The following is an 18,779-nucleotide window of genomic DNA, read 5'->3' on the forward strand; positions in this document are numbered from 1 at the left end:
GTTCAAAGACATCTCTCAACCTGTTTCTTTGTATCTGACTAAGATGTCAAGCTCATCAAATTGAATGGAATGATAACTGAGCAGATTAATGTTAGGAAATTGCTTTTAGGATTAATGAAGCAGATTTTCCTTCTCTTGTTGCTGAATGCATTGAATAGTCTAGACAGTGCATAGAGGAAAATTGGGAAAAACTGGGCATGCTCACAAGGCAGCCTGTCAGTCTGATGGGCTCCATTTTGGGCAAGTCATCCTCCCTGTTCAATTTTTCTCTATGCACAGTGCCCAGGCAATCTAATGTATTCATGTGCAGCAACAGGAAAATATAGCCCAGTGTCTTTAAAGTGACACAAAAACAGAAAATGCTGGGAAAACTCAGCAGGTCTGACCGCATCTGTGGAGAGAGAAGTAGGGTTGATGTTTTGAATCCGTATGACTCTTCATCTGAAGAAGTAATAAGTCCACCAAGACTTCAGAGATTTTTTTAAAAAACTAAAATTAAAATATTTATTAAGAAAAGAAAGGATTTCAAGCACATACATTGGTCTCCACTATAATAATTCCTAAAATTCCTAATTAACCTTACTCTCAGTTACATCCCTTTAAGGCAACGGTCCAAAAATAAATTTTTAGATTTTAAACAGATCCAACAAATTAACACAATACCCTGGATAGTGAAATTCAAAATGGCTTTCTTCAGCTTTGGTTTCTGCAGACAGCAGCTTTATGTACAAATTATGGAGGCTTCTCACACTTCTGTTAGATCTTACAATGCCTTCTCCTGACACATAGCCTCATTCTCTTTTACACATGTTTCTCCCTTTTTAATATGTAAATTCCATTGTTTCCATATGTCTTTGGAACTTTACCTTCCTTATAATATAAATCTTTTCATGTTGCCACTACTCTCATTAACCTCTTTGAAATTCAAATCCCCCTTCACCTATCTAAAAATGCAAATTCCCTTTATACCTTACATGCTAAGACCCCAACCATCTTTACTCATTAGCATATTAAAGACACTTCTACACCTTACTTCTTTTGATAACTTCAACTTACAGTCTGCTTGGCTACAAAATGTAATTAAATCACACATATAGACAGAAAAACACAACACCCCATAAATCAACTTTACAATAAACCAGAAAAATATTATGAAAATGATTATACTCATGACAATAATATGCAAAAATGTCTGATAGGGCTATAAACTAGACAACTAGAATGACTGTAAAATTTCACTTTCGTTCTGCTTTTCCACAAGAAATATGAAGCTTTCAGGTAAAGCCAGTACTGGTGGGAATCCTTCAGACCAACATCATGATAGTGACGATAATTGTTACAGAATACAATACTAAATAGTACATAGAAATATATGGATTAAAGGAACTTCATTACCTCATTGCATAGTTGTTGATTAACAAATATAAGTATAGCTTGTCCTGAAAATTCAGGTCATTATCTGTCATTTTGGTCAGAGCAAAGTGTTTGTGCTTGACTAGTCTTAACTACAGCTACTTGCTTTTAGTACAGCGCAAAATTCCACAATGCTTCAGAAGCATTTTATACATGCAGAAGTTTTAGAAAAAAATTGCAGGAGTTGTGGCTGGTGAAAGCAATGATCACCTTGTTGTTATGGTAAGGTGTCTTTGCAAGACAGTATTGCCAATCAAAAAGGTGCATAAAATTGGATTGACAAGGCATGGCGGTCACACTTCATGACCTGCCTGCACTCCATGGTATTGAGGTAAGTAGCATGCTAGGTGCAGCATGTTCATTTACTTGATTGTAACATTGGCCTGAGTGGGGTCCATGTGATGGCTGCTAGAGTGCTCAGCAGTGTGCGTTTATAGTGTGTGATGCAGTCAGTCTGCTCATCCCAAAGGATGGCTGTTCCTCTTAAAGGGAAGCTGCACTGAATCATGGAAAGCTGCTCCTAAATTCTACTGCTGCAATTCTAAACAAGAAAAATGGAACACTTGCAGGTTCACAGGTGAGGCACCTGAGGCCTTATTGCTGGAGATGGACAGAAGGAGAGAGGCCAGTTTTTCATGGAAGAGCCAGGACACCCTCAAGGACAACCCTTGGGAGGGAGTTGGAGCAGGTGAAGAGGGAGGTCAATGCAAATAGTATGATCCCAAGGACCTAGCAGCAGTGCCACATGAAGTGTAATTACCTCATGTGGGTGTTCAATGTCAGGGAATGCATCATCATGTGGAATCTCCCATTCATTGCACCACCAACCTCTCACACTGCTCAATGATCCATACTTTCAGCACTCACCCAGCAGCACTTCCTGGCACACAGGACTCACACCTAACATTCAGATACTCCATCTCATCCTCACACACATTCTATTGATGCCAGTTTCATTCTGACCTCTTGTTGCCTCCGCATACCTCCAGTTACTCAATTCTGGTTGGCACATCGCCCAGAGTAGAACTAGTGGGGACAAGGACGCCTGTATCTCTTCAGCTGTCCGGGGGAGATGGCTCATGGGGCCGTTGCATCTAGCATCACTGAGACCATTGAGAATGTTCCTGCCCTATGCCTCTTCCCAACTCCCAGTTTAACCTTATCCTTTCATCTGGCATGACGTGCAAGCTGCTGATAGTGTGACCATGGATCCTTTGCTTTCCACTCCACGCCCTTTGTCTCACCTCAACCTTCCTTTCTCTGACTGACTGTCTGCTTTCAGATGAACTGCCACCTACCTAGCTACAGGACATCCGGGAGGAAGAAAGAGAGCAACACCCAGGTACTGATAAAGAGGCCCAGACACCTGATCTGACACTCAGGGTGGAATGTTCTGTGCCCGTTGACCTCGGGCGTCATGGCAGGCATGAGTGGACAATATGGTGGGAAGGCCAAAAATCGGTTTCACGACATTGCGAAACAGTTTGCAATTGTCCCTTCCAGCCTTCAATGACGGGCCGCCTATCCCACCGCTGGACGTCGGGAACTTCATTGTAATACATCTGCAGATCACTATAAGCCTTGCTTGCAGGAATCACCCTCTCCGCCACCATGCTGGATCATCCGGGCATGTCGGCATGATTCCATGCCGATGTGCTTCACAACTTGGCGAGCTGCACTTCACTCGGGACTGTGAAGCTCGTTTGCATACCTTACTTCTGGCAGCATTCGCAGTCATCAGTGCCAGGCTACACAGGCAGCACCACATCACATTTAGGGGGCTCACAGGCAGGCCTCTTTCAGCTTTTGTTGAAGCTTTTCAATGGCTGCAGGGCTATGGCTTGCTTGGCGAAAGGGGAGAAGTGGCCTCAGGCAGGGGAAGAGGCTGCAGAGCCAGGGCATTTCTGGGGAAGGAGGGTATTCCACGGTCTGTGCGGGGGACACATGTTGATCTGTGCAAGTGGCCTCAAGATGGTGAGGGCTGAGGAGGGAGTCTCTAGGGGAGATGAGGCCAGAAGGAGATGTGAGGATGTGTGAGAGAGTCAGTGGTGATGTCCCTTGAGCTGGCAGTCAGTGAGACGTCAGTGAATGCGTGATGGCCTTGTGAATGTGTGAGTTTTGAGTGATAAAATGGTTGGCTTACCCTAGAGGCACAGATGTGATCATTCATTCTCTTTCTGCGCTGGATGGCGAATCTCCTCTGTGCAGTATTGGCACTGACCACCACTGCCACTGCCTCCGAAGCCAGAGTGGTGATACTGATGGCCCTTCTGCAGCCAGAGTTGGGGTAGAAGACATCACGGCAGGCTCCAACGGTGTCCAGGAGGCATCACTAAATTGGGGTGCTGCAGTCTTCTTGCCTTTCTTCTGTGCAGAAGTCCTGGGCTGGAAGCATTGAGAGGCTTGCGTGCGGCTGCACTTTAAATATGGTGCCCTACGTGAGGAAATGGCGAGATGATGGTGTGGAGCCTGCCCATCAGTGAAATGGCACATTTCCCAGGAATACATGATTAATGAAGCAGGAATGGGACGATAAGGCATGAAAACCCACCATTGCGGCCAGCGGTAAAATGTCCTTTTTCCTGCCCGCTACCACACTTAGTGCAAATCTGGGATGATTCCGCCTTCAGTCATCAGTTCAACTACTGGCACTCCATGTAACTTAAGAATTACTGGGCACAAGTGGGCTGTGGTTAGACCAGAGGCTAATGATATTTGTGTGCCAGCTTGCGTGCAGGGCGTAATTGCTGGTCTGCCAGACACCCTCCTGCCCTGGAGGAGTCCAGCTCTATCTTGGCAGAGGGTATTGTACACACCACTCTCCACACTTTCTGTTCCATCTCCCTGTGATGTTGTAGATTCAGAGACGCTGCAACTGCAACCCTCATATCTGTTGTAGTCTTTGGGTGGAATCGTGTGCTGCTCCTGGTAGCGGAAGCAAAGTGGGTGGGGCAACTTAATTTAGCGGGAGGCCAAAAATCAGCTTCCCATGGCGGGATGAACTTTTGTAATTAAGTTCAGGGAAGTTTGAAGGCGTGTCAAACTTCCTGATGGAGTGAGCCAGGAAGCACATTTGTATGTATCTGAATATCATGCATGCTCATTAAAAGGTCAGCTCACCAGAATTAAGTTCCCCTTCCCAAATAAGTTATCGGCAAGTGAGCAATACATGCCCTCAGATTTACAACTGCAAAAAAGTGTTGTGCAGCACACAAGATAGTCAACTTGCTGGAGTTGGAGTGAGTAGCCAGTGTTTTTGGGGACCGTTGTTCATTGAGGCGATGATGGTAGCAGTCTAAGGGGTTCAGGGAGGGAGGCTGGCAGAGATAGAGAGGGAGTCTGGGGCAGGGAGGTAGCCAAGGAGAGAAGATGAGGGTGCAGGGACGTGGGAGGGAGGGAAGGACCTTGCATGTTGGGTGTGGAGGTCCTGTGAATCGGTTGGGGGGAGTTTCTGGGCAGGAATAGTGGGTCTGAGGTGGTCCTAAAGGGCAGGGTTGGTGCTGTCTACATTGGGGTCCTGGAGGTTGAACGGAGGATATTGCACAGTGGAAGGAACAGTCACAGTGAGATGGGACAGTGGTATGCGGTGTGCTGGCAGGCTCAGGGTCATGGTCAGGCAGCAGATAGTCTCATTTCGGGGGGTGGTGGGTCACAGAAACGGATGAAACAGATGGCACAGATAATGGGAGGGGTGAGAGTCAGGGTGGGCATGGGGACAGTAATAGGTGTAGGCTCAGTGGGGACAGAAGGCATGTGAAGCGTGATGGTTATAGGCTCCAGAATAATAGGGAGAGGTTCAAGGGTAACTAAGGGCAGAGTGGATTGAGTGGGTCAAGGGTGATGGGTGTTGGTGGGTGACAGTAGGAGGGTAAAAGATGGTGGAACATGAATGGAATATTACATGCACTGTTTTCCCAAGGCTTTCCTTCACAACAAAGTTGCTCTGTACGTGTGAATCCTTAAAATGGGAGGAGGGTCTTTTCAGGTTGATGAAGTTAAAGGTGAGCACAATTGGTCAAATAAAGGGATACCCTAATCATCATGAATCACCTGTGTGAGAACCATACTCAGATGTGTTCTCCTTCTCTATGCTGAAGCCCACAAGGTTTGCTCCCTGGCTCATGGGTCTCATAACATCGAGATCACAGCATGTTCAGGTGCTGCAGTAAAGTCTGCGCTGAAGGACAACTCAAGTTGACCAAGACAGGGAGTGGTGGGGGGGCTGTCAGGGAATCGAGAGGGAGAGAGAGAGAGGGAGGGAGGGAGGTAGGGGTTGGCTCCCCTGTGCCCAGGGAGGTGGGGAGAGGCTGACAGCAGTATACTGATTTAGAACCTTGAGGGTCCCAGGTAGATGGTCATGCCTGATAAGGGGGTGGGTGGTACATCTATGATGGCAAGGCAAGTGCCTCTTCAATGCATCTCAAGGGTGATGGAGAGAAGCCCAATAATATTTGAAGGAGGGTCTGCAGACATGGCTTTCATTACTCCGATCAATGCTGCAGTCTCCATGTACATTTGATGTATGAATGAGAGAAGATCTCATCTGTGGCCTCCAGAATGGGCTTCACCATGGTGGGGTGCAGGGAGGCCAGGAGTACATCAGTGCTAGTACAGGGTTTCCAATTGACTGAAATGCTCAGGGCTGGAAGGACAGTTTCAAAGAATATGCTGACTAGATGGGTCACTCCAATTTGTTCACAGATCATCTCAGGCATACATAATGCTGGCTACAGGCAACTCTACACTTCTACTAGCTGTGGTCCAGCTGAGGAAGAAGCAGTGGGGACGTTGACTTCCCGCCCACCGTGCCACAAGATTTGTTGTGTTCCTCATGCATGTGTATCTAAACAGCTGACTAGTGCAAGATCGCACATGCCCAGCCATTCCGCCCCGAGAGAAAATGTCTCTCACTTCTGCTCCCACCTCCCAATTTATACTCCAGACTAGAAGATTCCACCCTTTGTGTGGACAGGTCACGAAATCCTCTGCCCTCCCTATGAGAATGCAGCACACCCCCTGCCAAATCCAGCAACTCACCACAACACCTCCAAAAACACTCCAGAGACTTTGCAATAGCAGTAGTTTCTGTAAGTCAACTTACTACAATTTGGATGCTTGGCCCTTTAAATAATGCTAGTGGCGGGTATCTCTTGCACCTTCATGCCTGTTCTTTTGTGAGTGACAAGCATGGACCTGCATGGTACAGGTTTGTAAATCCTGCATCAAATCAGCTGGTATGGTTGTTTGATATATGACCTGGGCAGTTGGTAAACTTCTAGCACACCCTTGGGACACCATGTGAGTGCCCTTCCCAGCACAGGACACTGTGCAAATCATGCCAGAATTGGTTGGAGAGACTGCAAACCTCACTTAAAGGACCTCCAAATTCTGTTGCATGTGAATTTTGTGCTCTACTTTTTTTGCCCTCTCATTTTCTCGACTTACTTTGTTCGGGTGTTGAATCTTGCTGCAGAAAAAAAAAACAAAGAAATAATTTTTCACATATGACCCTGGACATTGTCAGTGTAACGAATCGCTGTGAAGTTTGATCAAGTCTACACCAGCACAGGACAGCCAAAAGATCCAAGTGGGATGTTAGTGGTCTGCATAGTTTGGTTCCATTTCATATATTTATCCATTGAGCCAGCCACCTTTGATTTTGTCTAGTACGTAAACACATGCAAGAAATATTTTTGTGTAAGTCTGAAGAAACACTTACTTCATTTTTCCAGTTTTCAGCCAAGAAATGTTCAGCTACGTGAGCAGGAAGCACATTTTCCAACAACACTCTGTTGAGGTTTTCCATGGTTTCTATCTCCTCACATTCTCTTTTAAATTTGTTCTTCCACAGGAAATCTAACCTACAGTAATATTCATTCTGTTACAAGAGGACACAAAGGTAAAGAAACAATAGACCACTTATCATCTGACCAAATTACATATGATATTAAAAAGATTCTAAGGCAAATTGAATGCATGTTAACACACATCAGTTAATAATACGAAAGCACTGATTGTATAAGGTCAATGATAGATGCCACAGTGAAACTCATGTCTTTACAGCATATAGGCAGGATGATGCCTTACAACAAATGGCTGTCACTTATTTTGTTTGACTGATACAGGCACAATGCATGTACATGTCCTCTCGGCCTACAAAGAACAGGGCCCTGTGTATTAATATATGTAGCTTCCAGTACATGTAAATGTGCCACACTGCGAGCCCAACTGATAAGCTTAAATTGGTTGCAAGCATAATTCTTAGCACACTAAGGATTATTTAGCAAATGTTGTCTAATCGCGGAATCACATCTAATGTTGGATGCTGTGTTTTGAGTTTTGTAAGCACAGGCTGGTTGGGTACGATCTGTACCCTGCCCGTTGTGAACAGTGGCTGGGACCTACCCTTTGATAAACAAAGTAAGTGACAGCCATTCACTGACGCATTCCTCAGGGCAGTGCCTTGACCAATCAGGGTCAAGCTGCCTGGCTTAAATTTCTGACAATGTTTGGCAGTTAACTGTGAGTCACCATCATTGGTGCATTCTCCAATCAGCACTCTTTTCACATACAGTATAAATTATTGTTTTCCCCTTATTATTGCGAGTGTCCTGATGAGTGCTTAGACATGTCTCTTTTTTCAGCAATACTAAAGGCAAATAAGGTTTTTTGAATAGTTTTTTGAAAGAAGAAAAGTGAGGCAGAGGAAACTGGGTGGGTAAAGAGTCCTAGAGGGCTGTATCACAGAGTGAGAAATTACCTAATACCCGACGAGGCATGAATTGGCAGCATTATTCCAATGTATGCACCAAGAGGTTGGTTTAAAATCCTCAGGCCTCATTATTGTTGTAGGGTATTGGAGACCATTCAGTAGGTCTTAATGAAGTCTTTAAAGTCTTAAGTAGGTTAACTCTATGTATTTATTAACTACAAGAACTGGTACATATACACAGTAAGAGGGTTCAAGCTGGGAGCTGTCCCCATACTTACTTATGCACACAGCTCACTCCAACACTAAACTAACGCTAGATGTGGATCATGTGTTCTCTTACATCACCCTGTGGGTGGTACTGTACTTATCCCACAATAACCCACTACGTGCCAGGCTACATCTCTCCCCAAGCCTTTAACCGGTGCATTTCAAGTTATTCTAGTTTACTTCATGTATTTGCATTATTATTACTACCCCATCAGCCCCTTTCAAGCCTCTGAGTTCATAGCTTCAGTTGGTCTGGAGGCCTCATAATCTTTCCATATCTCATTCATGCTACTCTTCGTGGAATGGTAGGCTCTGTTGTTGCAGGTAAATTCTGATGATTTGGAGGTTGTCCTAGCATCTGGGTATCTTTCCATCCTCTTTTTCCATTCCTTTGTATTGAATCACTCTTTGTCGACTCAGCAGTTGTGATTTTAGGTGGTTGTTGTTCCCTCCTATTTCTTGTGGGATGTACAAATATTGTGCTTGTCATTACAACAAAAGTCAATATCTGTTCAAAATTAAAATATGGCCCAATAGTTCTACCAATGTGGTTTAGAGTCGAAAGCTAACTGGCGTTTGAGCCAGCTATCCTTATTTCTTCAAAGGGTCGAGATCCAATTTTTGCCAGTAAGGGAAAGGGGGTAGGAGGTAATTCACACAGGAGGGAAATCCAAACTCAGCAGACAGATTTGAACTTAGTGTTGAGCTCAAACAGATTCCATTTTGGCTATTTCAAGGGCTTTAACCCACAGCGTGGGAGTTACAAATTGATGGAAGAGCTGTAGATGCGCTTGAAGAGCTGATAAGGTCTGTTTAAGTATCATGATCTGAAGTTTTTAAAGCAACTGCTCTTTAAACATTAATAAAGAAGTCTGAAGCTGTCACTGAGAGTTAGAAAAAAACCTCTCCTGGACCGTTTTGATTGTCAGGCCATCAGGCGTAGATTAAAAAAACAATAGCATCAGATTGTACAGTTTAATGAATGGGAGTTTTATTCACAATCAAGTGTGTATAAGTGGGAACTGTGTTAGATTGTTAGGAGTTATTTTTTATTTCTACATCTGAGGTCTGCCCATGGGAGATACTGGTGTATGGCTACAGAGGTGTCATGGGGGTTATGAGAGGACATGGGGGAGTTGGTGGGTGGGTGGGAGGAGTGAGGGAATAAGGGCTAGGGCTAGGGGGCCTAACAGCTTTTAAAACAACTGTGACAAAGTCCCACAGAATCAAAGTGGGCCTTCTAACCTGCCCACCTCAACACTCGCCCACTCCTATGAATGCCTATACTCTGCTTCTAGGGTTGGTGGGTCTGACTCTATTTCTCCCCTGATTCCCTGGAATGAAAATAGCTCATATTGGGATACTTTTTACTGAGTCATGTCCAGTGAATTGAGAAATTTTCTGACTTGAGCTACCCACCTCGGCAGTGAAAATTCAGCCCATAATGTTCCATTTGGCAACATAACCAACAACAGGAACAATCTGATCAATGAAGGTTAGAATTAAGACAGTGGGCAGAATTTTCCATTCTGGAGACTAAGGTGCAGTGGCAGGTCGGAAAGTCAGCATGATTCCCACTGGTCAGTGGGTCACCTTAATCTATGCAACCTTCTGTTTTCAGCTCTTTAATTATACATCAATGAGGAGCTCGTTGAAGCTTCTGGTGGGACAGGCAGGGATTTGTCCACCTCCCCATTACCCTATAGGGCCAAAGGTCCTGGCATCATATTTAAACAGCACCCGCACAGCCATTCACTCACTACAGGCCAGGGGTGTTGTTTTGTTCTGGTTCTCAATAGCACCCAAAAGCACCAAACTCTCCGCTCCATGGTTCAGCGAGGCATCCCTGGGGATTCTCCTCCAAGTTGTCTAGGAAAGGCGGGAGGTCCTCTTTTCTCAGGATGGGAGCTGGAGGTCCTCCCATCTGACCACATTGGGCTGGGAGGAGGTCGCAAGGGAGGTCAGCACCTGTGGCCAACAAAAATGGACCACCGTGCAGTACAGGAAAAGAATGATTTGCTCTGCCAGGGTAAGTGAAACTTCTATTCACTCCAAACTCACACTCTCAAAGACAGTTGAAGGGTTAGAGTCCACAGGGATATCACACTCTACCAGCAAATGGGATATCAGCATTGTTTGCTTGCCAGCCACTTTCAGCTCAAAATCTCATGTAAGTTCTTGCACCAATGGCTTCTTAATCCCTTACTGGGAAGGGTTCAGCACAGAGAACAGGCATGCATGCTTCTGAACTGTCCTTTCATCCATAGTGCTCACAGTCAACCCATCTGTCTTTATGCAGGACAAGATTGCCTGCAATCAGAAGAGAGAGCACAAAAACCAGAGGGGGACCCCAGAGTTGAGGACGCTCCCCACCCATGAGGAACAGGAGGCAGAGCTCGCTGGTGGGGATAGAAATCGTTCCTGTATGGAAGGCGAGATCAGCCTCCTCCAACAAGTCAGTGAGGATCCACTCAGTATACATGTGGACAATGATTGTGCCTAGTGACCTTTAATGTTGGAGCCTGCCTAATTCTCTATTCTAGCTACGAGCAAGAAAAGATGAAGGCTATCTTCAAGCAAGCGCCTCAACCCCAGCCCCAGACCAGCTCAGGTGAGGATACTGAACACCCATCTGATGAAGATCCATCACTGCATTCACCTGCACCCTCCACCAGTGCAGATACATGCACCTTGGTGGGGCCTAGTTCTAGAGTTGGCTCAGGTTCACAATCTGGTGATCACCTCACCGACTCGGGTTCACAGCACGAGGACTCTGATACTCAGAGGCCTGCTGGAGACCAGGATCCTGCTGATTCCAAATCTGATGATCAGCCTCTGGAATCAGCCCTGAGAGAAATGTTGGAGATGCAGAGACAGAGGAAAATCAGGCAGAGTTGTCAGGGGCCATCACCAGACTGGAATGAAGGATGCATGAGTCTGTCCACGTTCTGTCTGCTGTGATGGCACCGGCATGTAAGCACATTTAAGTCTCCATGGGAAAGATGGAAGCTGCCTTGGACACCCAGGTCCAGCAATTCCTGCCAGATTTGCAGTCAGACCTGCACACCTTCACTTTAGCCATGGATGAATTTCAGCAGTGGCTAGGCGAGAGGGGGATGCAGCACTTCAACCTTCTTCCAGGTGCCCCTTCTCCTCAAGAAGTCGTGGATGGGCCCTTGGACACTCAAAGGGAGGAGGAGAAACACCAGCCAGGCACCCTAGGGGCATTCGCCCAGGACACTACAAGAGTGTCCTGCCTCTCCAAATCCTCTCTGCCAGAGACCCCAGCAACTCCAGCATGACAGGCTGAGGAGTGGGCATCTGCCCCTCAGCAGGAGATTCTTAGCAGGCCAGGGGCTTCCAGGTTTTGAGCCACCAGAGGAAACCCACCTAAGTCATCACAGACAACAGGGCACAGTGGTCAGGAAGCTGTCTCTACCTCTGCTGCAGCTGTCAGGGATGCAGCTAGATGTAGAGGTAGGGTTAGAAAAATTAAGAAGTTTTGAATGCACAATGGTGGAATGAGTGTTCATTCACTGTATATACTCTTTACTATTATAAATATAGTTTGCACTTATCCCTCGCCAAGTCTTAGGTATTCAATGGTTAATTGATGTGACGCATTCATTCAAGGGTCCAAAATGTACACCCCTCAATTATCTCCCATCTGGATTTGCAGTTCCATTAACTCTCATTCAATCTCATCACAATGATTAGTCTTTTTTTCCATATCTGCAAAATTAACAAAGGCACTTCATATGTGAAAATGATGGCTGGACAATATACCCGTGACCCTTGGATCTCAAACAGACATTATCTGGCCTCAGGAGAATTGCTCATAAAGGTTAGCAATTATCCTGATGCTGACGCACTGAAGTCTGTAGTTTGTGAATGCAACAACTGTTTGTCATGACCAGTTTTGGAATCTTATCACCCAAGTGTACTTGTGGTGGTGTTTATTTTGTGACAGTGAGTTTTCGGGAAAAGTAGTATCCGTCATCGAGCAACATAGCCTTTCATGCCTCTCTGCATTGTTTTTTTGTCTCCGCGTTTAAGGCTGAACATTATTCCTTTCTTGTTCCCAGTCACCCCATGCATGACAGTGAACAATTGAAGTATCTTCCATTCAGTGACATTAGAAACGTCTGCTAGAGGGGAATGAGTGTGTGCTGTCAGATGTGTTCTCATCCTGATGAAGCCATCGAATAACCTCTGGGCTTCTTCCTTTGCTCCTAAATGGCTGCCTAGTGGTGCTCTATGGATCTTTCTTTAAAGTCATAGTACACAACTCAATATGAAATTCATTGCATGACTATGCACTCATTGACTTAGGGTAGACCACAAGAGCATAAGACATAGGAGCAGAAATTAGGCCATTCAGCCCATCGAATCTGCTCCGCCATTCAATCATGGCTGATAAGTTTCTCAATCCCATTCTCCCACCTTCTCCACATAACCTTTGATCCCCTTACTAATCAAGAATCTATCTATCTCGGTCTTAAATACACTCAATGACCTGGCCTCCACAGCCTTCTGTGGTAATGAATTCTGTAGATTCACCACCCTCTGGCTAAAGAAGTTTCTCCTCATCTCTGTTCTAAAAGGTCTTCCCTCTACTCTGAGGCTGTGCCCTCGGGTCCTAGTCTCTCCTACTAATGGAAACATCTTCCCCATGTCCACTCTATCCCAGCCTTTCAGTATTCTGTAAGTTTCAATCAGATCCCCCCTCATCCTTCTAAACTCCATCAAGTATAGAGCCAGAGTCCTCAAACTTTCCTCATATGTTAAGCCTTTCATTCCTGGGATCATTCTTGTGAACTTCCTCTGGACCCTCTCCAGGGCTAGCACATCCTTCCTGAGATACGGAGCCCAAAATTGCTCACAATATTAGGGTAGATAGAAAGGATTGGCCTTTGTGAGATGGACAATGTTGAGAACGGTAAAGCTATGAAAGCGATGCTTTGGCACATCTCCTGAGTGCTCTGCAGAATCAATGAAGGGAGGAAGTTGTTAATGACTGCTGTGTCAATACTGACTGGGCCACATCTCTCCAAAATGCCAAGACAATGCAGGGCATAGGGTGGAATCTTCCCAGATTTGCATTAAGTGCAGTAGCGGGCTGGAAAAATCCCAGCGGGTTTTTGTGCCATATCGACCCAATCCAGCATCATTAATCATGCATTCTCAGGAAACACGCCATTTCGTTGGTTGGAGGGAACTGATTCACCTGCCACGCCATCACCTCGCCACTTCCCCATGTTGGGTGCCTTATTTAAAGTGCAGCCACGCACACATCTCTCAGTGCTTCTAGCCCAGGACTGCTGCGCAGAAGACATGGCCCCAAAAGGCAAGAAGACTGCAGCACCCTGATTCAGTGACGAATCCCTGGAATGCCTTCTGGACACTGTTGGAGCTTGCAACGATGTCCTGGCTGCAGGAGGCCCATCAGTGCCGCCACTCCAGCTTGGGAGGCAGTGGCAGTGGTGATCAATGCCAATGTTGCATAGAAGAGATTAGCCATCCAATGCAGAAAGAGGATGAATGTTCTCATCTGTGGCGCCAGGGTAAGTCAACCATCTCATCACTCTAAACTCACATTCAGAAGGCCATCATATTTGCTGGCAACTCACTCACTGCCAACTCATGGGCATCAGCACCCACTCTCTCACACACATACCCTAACATCTCTATCTGGCCTCCTCTCATCTGGAGACAGCCTCCTCAGCCCTGACCCTTGAGGCCACTGGCACAGATCAACATGTGGCCTCACACACTCCCTGGGGCACCCCCTTTCCCCAGTAATGCTCTAGCTCTGCAGCCTCTTCCCTTGCCTGAGGACACTTCCCTTTCCCCAAGCAAGCCATAGCCCAGCGAAAAGCCTAGTGAGAAGAGACCTGCCCTTGATCCCCCCTGAAAGTGATGTGGTGCTGCCTGCGAAGCCTGGCACTGATGACCACCAGTGCTGCCTGAAGCAAGGTAGGCAAACAAGTCTCAAAGTCCCGAGCAAAGTGCAGCTCGCCAGGTGCATCTCACTTATGTTCTGTTCTGAAACATGGCTACATGATGTGCCCAGATGATCCTGTGTGGAGGGATGATTACGGTAAGCTGGGCTTATAATGATATGCAGATGTTTTACAATAACGTTCCTGACGTGTGGCAGTGGAAATGCGGCCTGCCATTGATGGGTGGAGTGGACAATTGCAAATTGGTTTCACAACGTCATGAAAATGACGTTTGGCCTTTCCACCATATTGCATGCTCACGCCCACCATGACGCCCCACATCAGCGGGCAGTCTTCTGGCGAATGCAGGGTCGTAGTGTTTGTAAATAATCAAACAATGGTCCTGCTGAACCACTCTCTGAGGACAATGCTAAAATAACACACAGCTTTAGGTGACTGTTGTAGAATAACAGGTCACTGCATCTTGATGTCTGAAGGCATATTGGGGCTCAGTAGCAAGCTGATACCTCTGCATTATTCATCCTTGAGAGCTGATGTTTGGAGAGATGGGGCTGTCCAGATGTTGAGATGGCCAAGCACTAACCATTGATGAATGTTTTTCCTGTTAGTGCTGCCTTGCTTAGCTGATGTCATACTGTCATGGGTGTATCCATGTGTGCAATGGTGTTTCAGCTGCTTGAAGGCTGCCATGCCATTGCCTTGGTGACAACATGGTTCAAGGGCTGTACTATGTGCAGTTGATTAAGCAGATATGCTAGTGGAGTGTTAATCCACAGGTTCCCTAAGCTACTCCACATTCCAAGGATGACCCCATCGTTAGGGAGGAAGGTGAGATATGCTGCATCCATTGACATTGTGAGGTTGATGACCTTTCCTGATATGTTGGCACTGGCTATCAAATTTTGTTGTGTCCCCTGAATCAAAGCCTGAAGAGAATTTCGATCATAAAATTGTCTTCACCTTAATAGTTTTGAAATGTTGTAGAGGTTGCAGCGGATATGTCTGCCGCGTCCTTCCTGTGCAACAACATCCTCATGTGGCTTGTCTGAATCCTCCCCCTCTTCAGATTCATCCAATTCCAAGTCCTCCGCATTGAAGGAGACGTTCAGCTCCTGAATGTCTCCCTTTAGCAACATGTCTCCCCTTTGCAGTGCAAGGTCGTGCAGGGCGTAGCAAACAGCGATGATACAGGACACACTCTAAGGACCTGAAAGGTCCAAACATCGAAAATGCATCTTTAAGAAGCTAATAGTTTGCCCCATTAAGGACCTTGTGGTGGAACATGCAGCATTGTATCTCTCCTCAGATGCACTCTGTGGCTGATGAATGCGCAACCAAGCAGCCAACTTATCACCGAGGAGCCAACCCTCTAAGTGCTGAGGTCCCTCAAATATCTCTGGCACCTGGAGTGGCTCAAAATGTAAGAGTCATGGGAGTTCCCTGGGTACCTAATACAAACATGCTAGATCTGCTCTCTGTGATCACAAATCTGCTGGATGTTCAGAGAGTGAAATCCTTTTCGATTAATAAATCTCACAGGCCATTGCCAGAGAGCTCTCAAGGCCACACATGTGCAGTCGATGGTGCCCTACACTTGCGGGAAGCCTGAAATTGCAGTGAATCCCACAGTTCTGGTAGCCTGCCTTGCTTCAGCCACGCACAACAGCATGTAATGGTGAGCTTTGCATGTTGATGATTGCAATATTCTGCAAAGGTCCCCAGTGAAGCACTGGAAGGACCCCCAGGCAAAACAAAGTTCAGTACAATGGTAATCTTCAGAGCAACTGGCATTGGATGTCTTCCAAGTCCATGTAGCGTGAGTTCCTCATGGAGTATGTGGCAAATATGAGTTATCACATCCCTAGACAAGCAAAGGCACCTGCGGCACATCCTTTTGCTCATCTCCATGTATGAGCTTCGTCTTCTGTAGACCCTTGGTTGTGCCAAACATCTTCATGGATTTGGCCCCTCCTCATCAGCCTTCGGGAGTTCCTGGGGCCCCGTTGGCTCTTGATCCTCTGTGCGATGGTCATCCCTGAGCTGTGTCAATTTGGCGAAGGGCCCTTCTTCTCTTCATTCTATCCATAGCTATCAACAAGACAGCGGTACATGCAGCCTGCATTCTCCACTCCTCCTTGTATCTGTGAACAGATACAGTTGAGCAATCAGTGGTAGTTCCTGTTGAATGATCTCCCTCCATATACAAGGCAGGAATGCAGTCTCTGGGTCTTGACTTACCCTCAGTCTGTACATGGCACTATCCTGGAGGATGACAGGTGGCTGAGATTTCCCCTCAGACGTGCCTGAATATTCACAATGGGGGTCTTAATTAGGGTCAAAAGACCCATGTTCCATAACTCACAGTCAGGTTTCTGGCAGTTGTCCTCAAGTTGCCTGGACAATAACTATCGAGACCCAATCTTTGCACTTACATCATTACTGCAAACAGGGTGTCCTTGAATGCCATGAGCAGAACACTGGGAACATTAAGGCTTGTAGGGTCCATGCTGCCTCTATGCTGTGGCCGTGGCTCTTGATTGTTTGACCCTACATCCATTCTCACATGCCTCTGTAAGGGTCAGATACCAATTTGTAACATATGGACCGCAGCACCTAAGCTTAATGGATTCTTGCCTAAATGTACAACATTAGAAAAAGGAGCCAAGCTCGTTCATTGTGCATTCGACCCTCGAGTCCAGCGGTCAGCTGAGCCATTCTCTGCATGGTTTGAGCAGGAGATTTAAAGGATGCCCCTTCAATCAGCCAAAAGTTGCTGTGCTGAACTCCTCCCACACACCCAGTGATCCCTCTCTGATCGATTTTTTCTAGCTTGTTTTCTAAACTGCATCATTCTCAGGTGAATGTGAAAAGTCTGCTGCCTTTTGTGCTTGAGACCAGCTTCCAACCCCTATCACCTGAAAAGTTCCTACCATCCTCGTCCATACTCACCTCCTACTAATTCCCATTCCCCTTGTCACTATCCAGCCTCCTGTTACCTTTGGCCACATCATTGTTCATGTGGATATTCCTGTTCTCTCCCCTTAACATTTTAATATTGATGTCCCCATGCTGATTGTCAACCTGACCCCTCACTTTCTCGAGGCCACATGGAACCTTTTCTTTTTGGACTCCCCCTTGAGACCATCCAATAATCCCCCTTGACTTTTCATTTACCAACTTACAGGATCCAGATGCCTCCCCTGAACATTACTGTGCCCTCTGCCTCATAACACCGTGATTAGAAAACCTAGGACCAAATGCCTTAGGTGACTGACCATGCCCTGCACACCACATTGTGATCGACTGTCACTGCCCAGAGAAGCCTTCCCCTACCCAAGACTGGGATGGAGGCATGTGTGCTACGCAGAGCCCTCTAACATGGCCCTAACAGCTCCAGGACAGTCTCTTCAATATGTGGTTCCCAACATAGGTCAGCAGGAAACAATGAAAAACAGTTTACGCGATAATATACAGAATGTGGCTAAAGCCAAAAGAGTTGAAACTTGGGTACTGCTAAAACAATTATCAAATGGTGGTAAGCTGCTCAGGAAAATACTATTCCCTGTATTAATCACCTGAATGTCAACAAAATCAAAGGTGTCCATATCATTGAACTCTGTTTGTTACTATAGTTTTAACTTAATAGTCTTTAAACTTATTTCTGTACATCTCTACAGTTTAGCTCTTTCTGTCTGTTTTGCTTTTATGTTAAAAGAATCAAATGTTTACAGAATGTTTTCCTCACCTGTCTAGCCAGGACAAGAAGTGTGATGAAGAAAATAAAAAGAGAAATTACGCCCATTGTCTTCAGATCCTTCAGCACACCAGGTCTAACAAAGGAGTAGAAAATATAATTCTTAATACATTGAATCAATACGAGAATAAAATTCTGGCACCAGATCAGTGTATAGCTGTTACTATATATATATATATATATATATATATATTGACTTCTTTTTTACCTCACGTTCATTTTCTTCCAGTTTTTAAATGTAATATTTATTGCAAGTTGTAACATTCCAACTGTCTCTTTTCAAGTTATTGTGATAAACATAAAATGATTGAAAACATCATCAAAACTTTAATGTTTTTCATATTCACCACAAAATATATTTATTTCAAGTTGTTCTAAACTTATTCCATCATATTCAATGTTTCAAAATATCTATAACTTCTCTGACATTTTAATTTAAATTTTTTTTTCTTCAACTTTTTCTATCCATGAAATAACGTACATAATATGCATAATAATAGGATGCATAATTAGAGTTCTTTACTTCCTTGAAATAAAATAATGGTAGTAGGTTTAATTCCTTAATGGAGTAGAGGAAGCTAAAAGATGATTTAATATATATTTTAAACATTTTGACCAAGTGAATAGAACAAGGATAATTAATCTGGTTAAATATTCAATGACAAGGGGA

The 18,779-nt window shown here is 45.4% G+C and overlaps 1 protein-coding gene across 1 annotated transcript in view; it reads right to left on the reverse strand.

Moving 5' to 3' along the window:
* The window catches only part of LOC121276246 (adenylate cyclase type 2-like), a 504,535-nt gene that overhangs the window by 40,438 nt on the left and 445,318 nt on the right, over positions 1-18,779 (reverse strand). The window contains exons 19-20 of the mRNA XM_041184445.1: positions 18,101-18,185; positions 7,133-7,291 (exon numbers count right to left, since the gene is read on the reverse strand). Coding sequence (XP_041040379.1) covers positions 7,133-7,291; positions 18,101-18,185 — 244 coding nt within the window. The remainder of the gene's footprint in view (positions 1-7,132; positions 7,292-18,100; positions 18,186-18,779) is intronic.

Source organism: Carcharodon carcharias, chromosome 3 (genome assembly GCF_017639515.1).
Source record: "Carcharodon carcharias isolate sCarCar2 chromosome 3, sCarCar2.pri, whole genome shotgun sequence".
NCBI lineage: Eukaryota > Metazoa > Chordata > Chondrichthyes > Lamniformes > Lamnidae > Carcharodon > Carcharodon carcharias.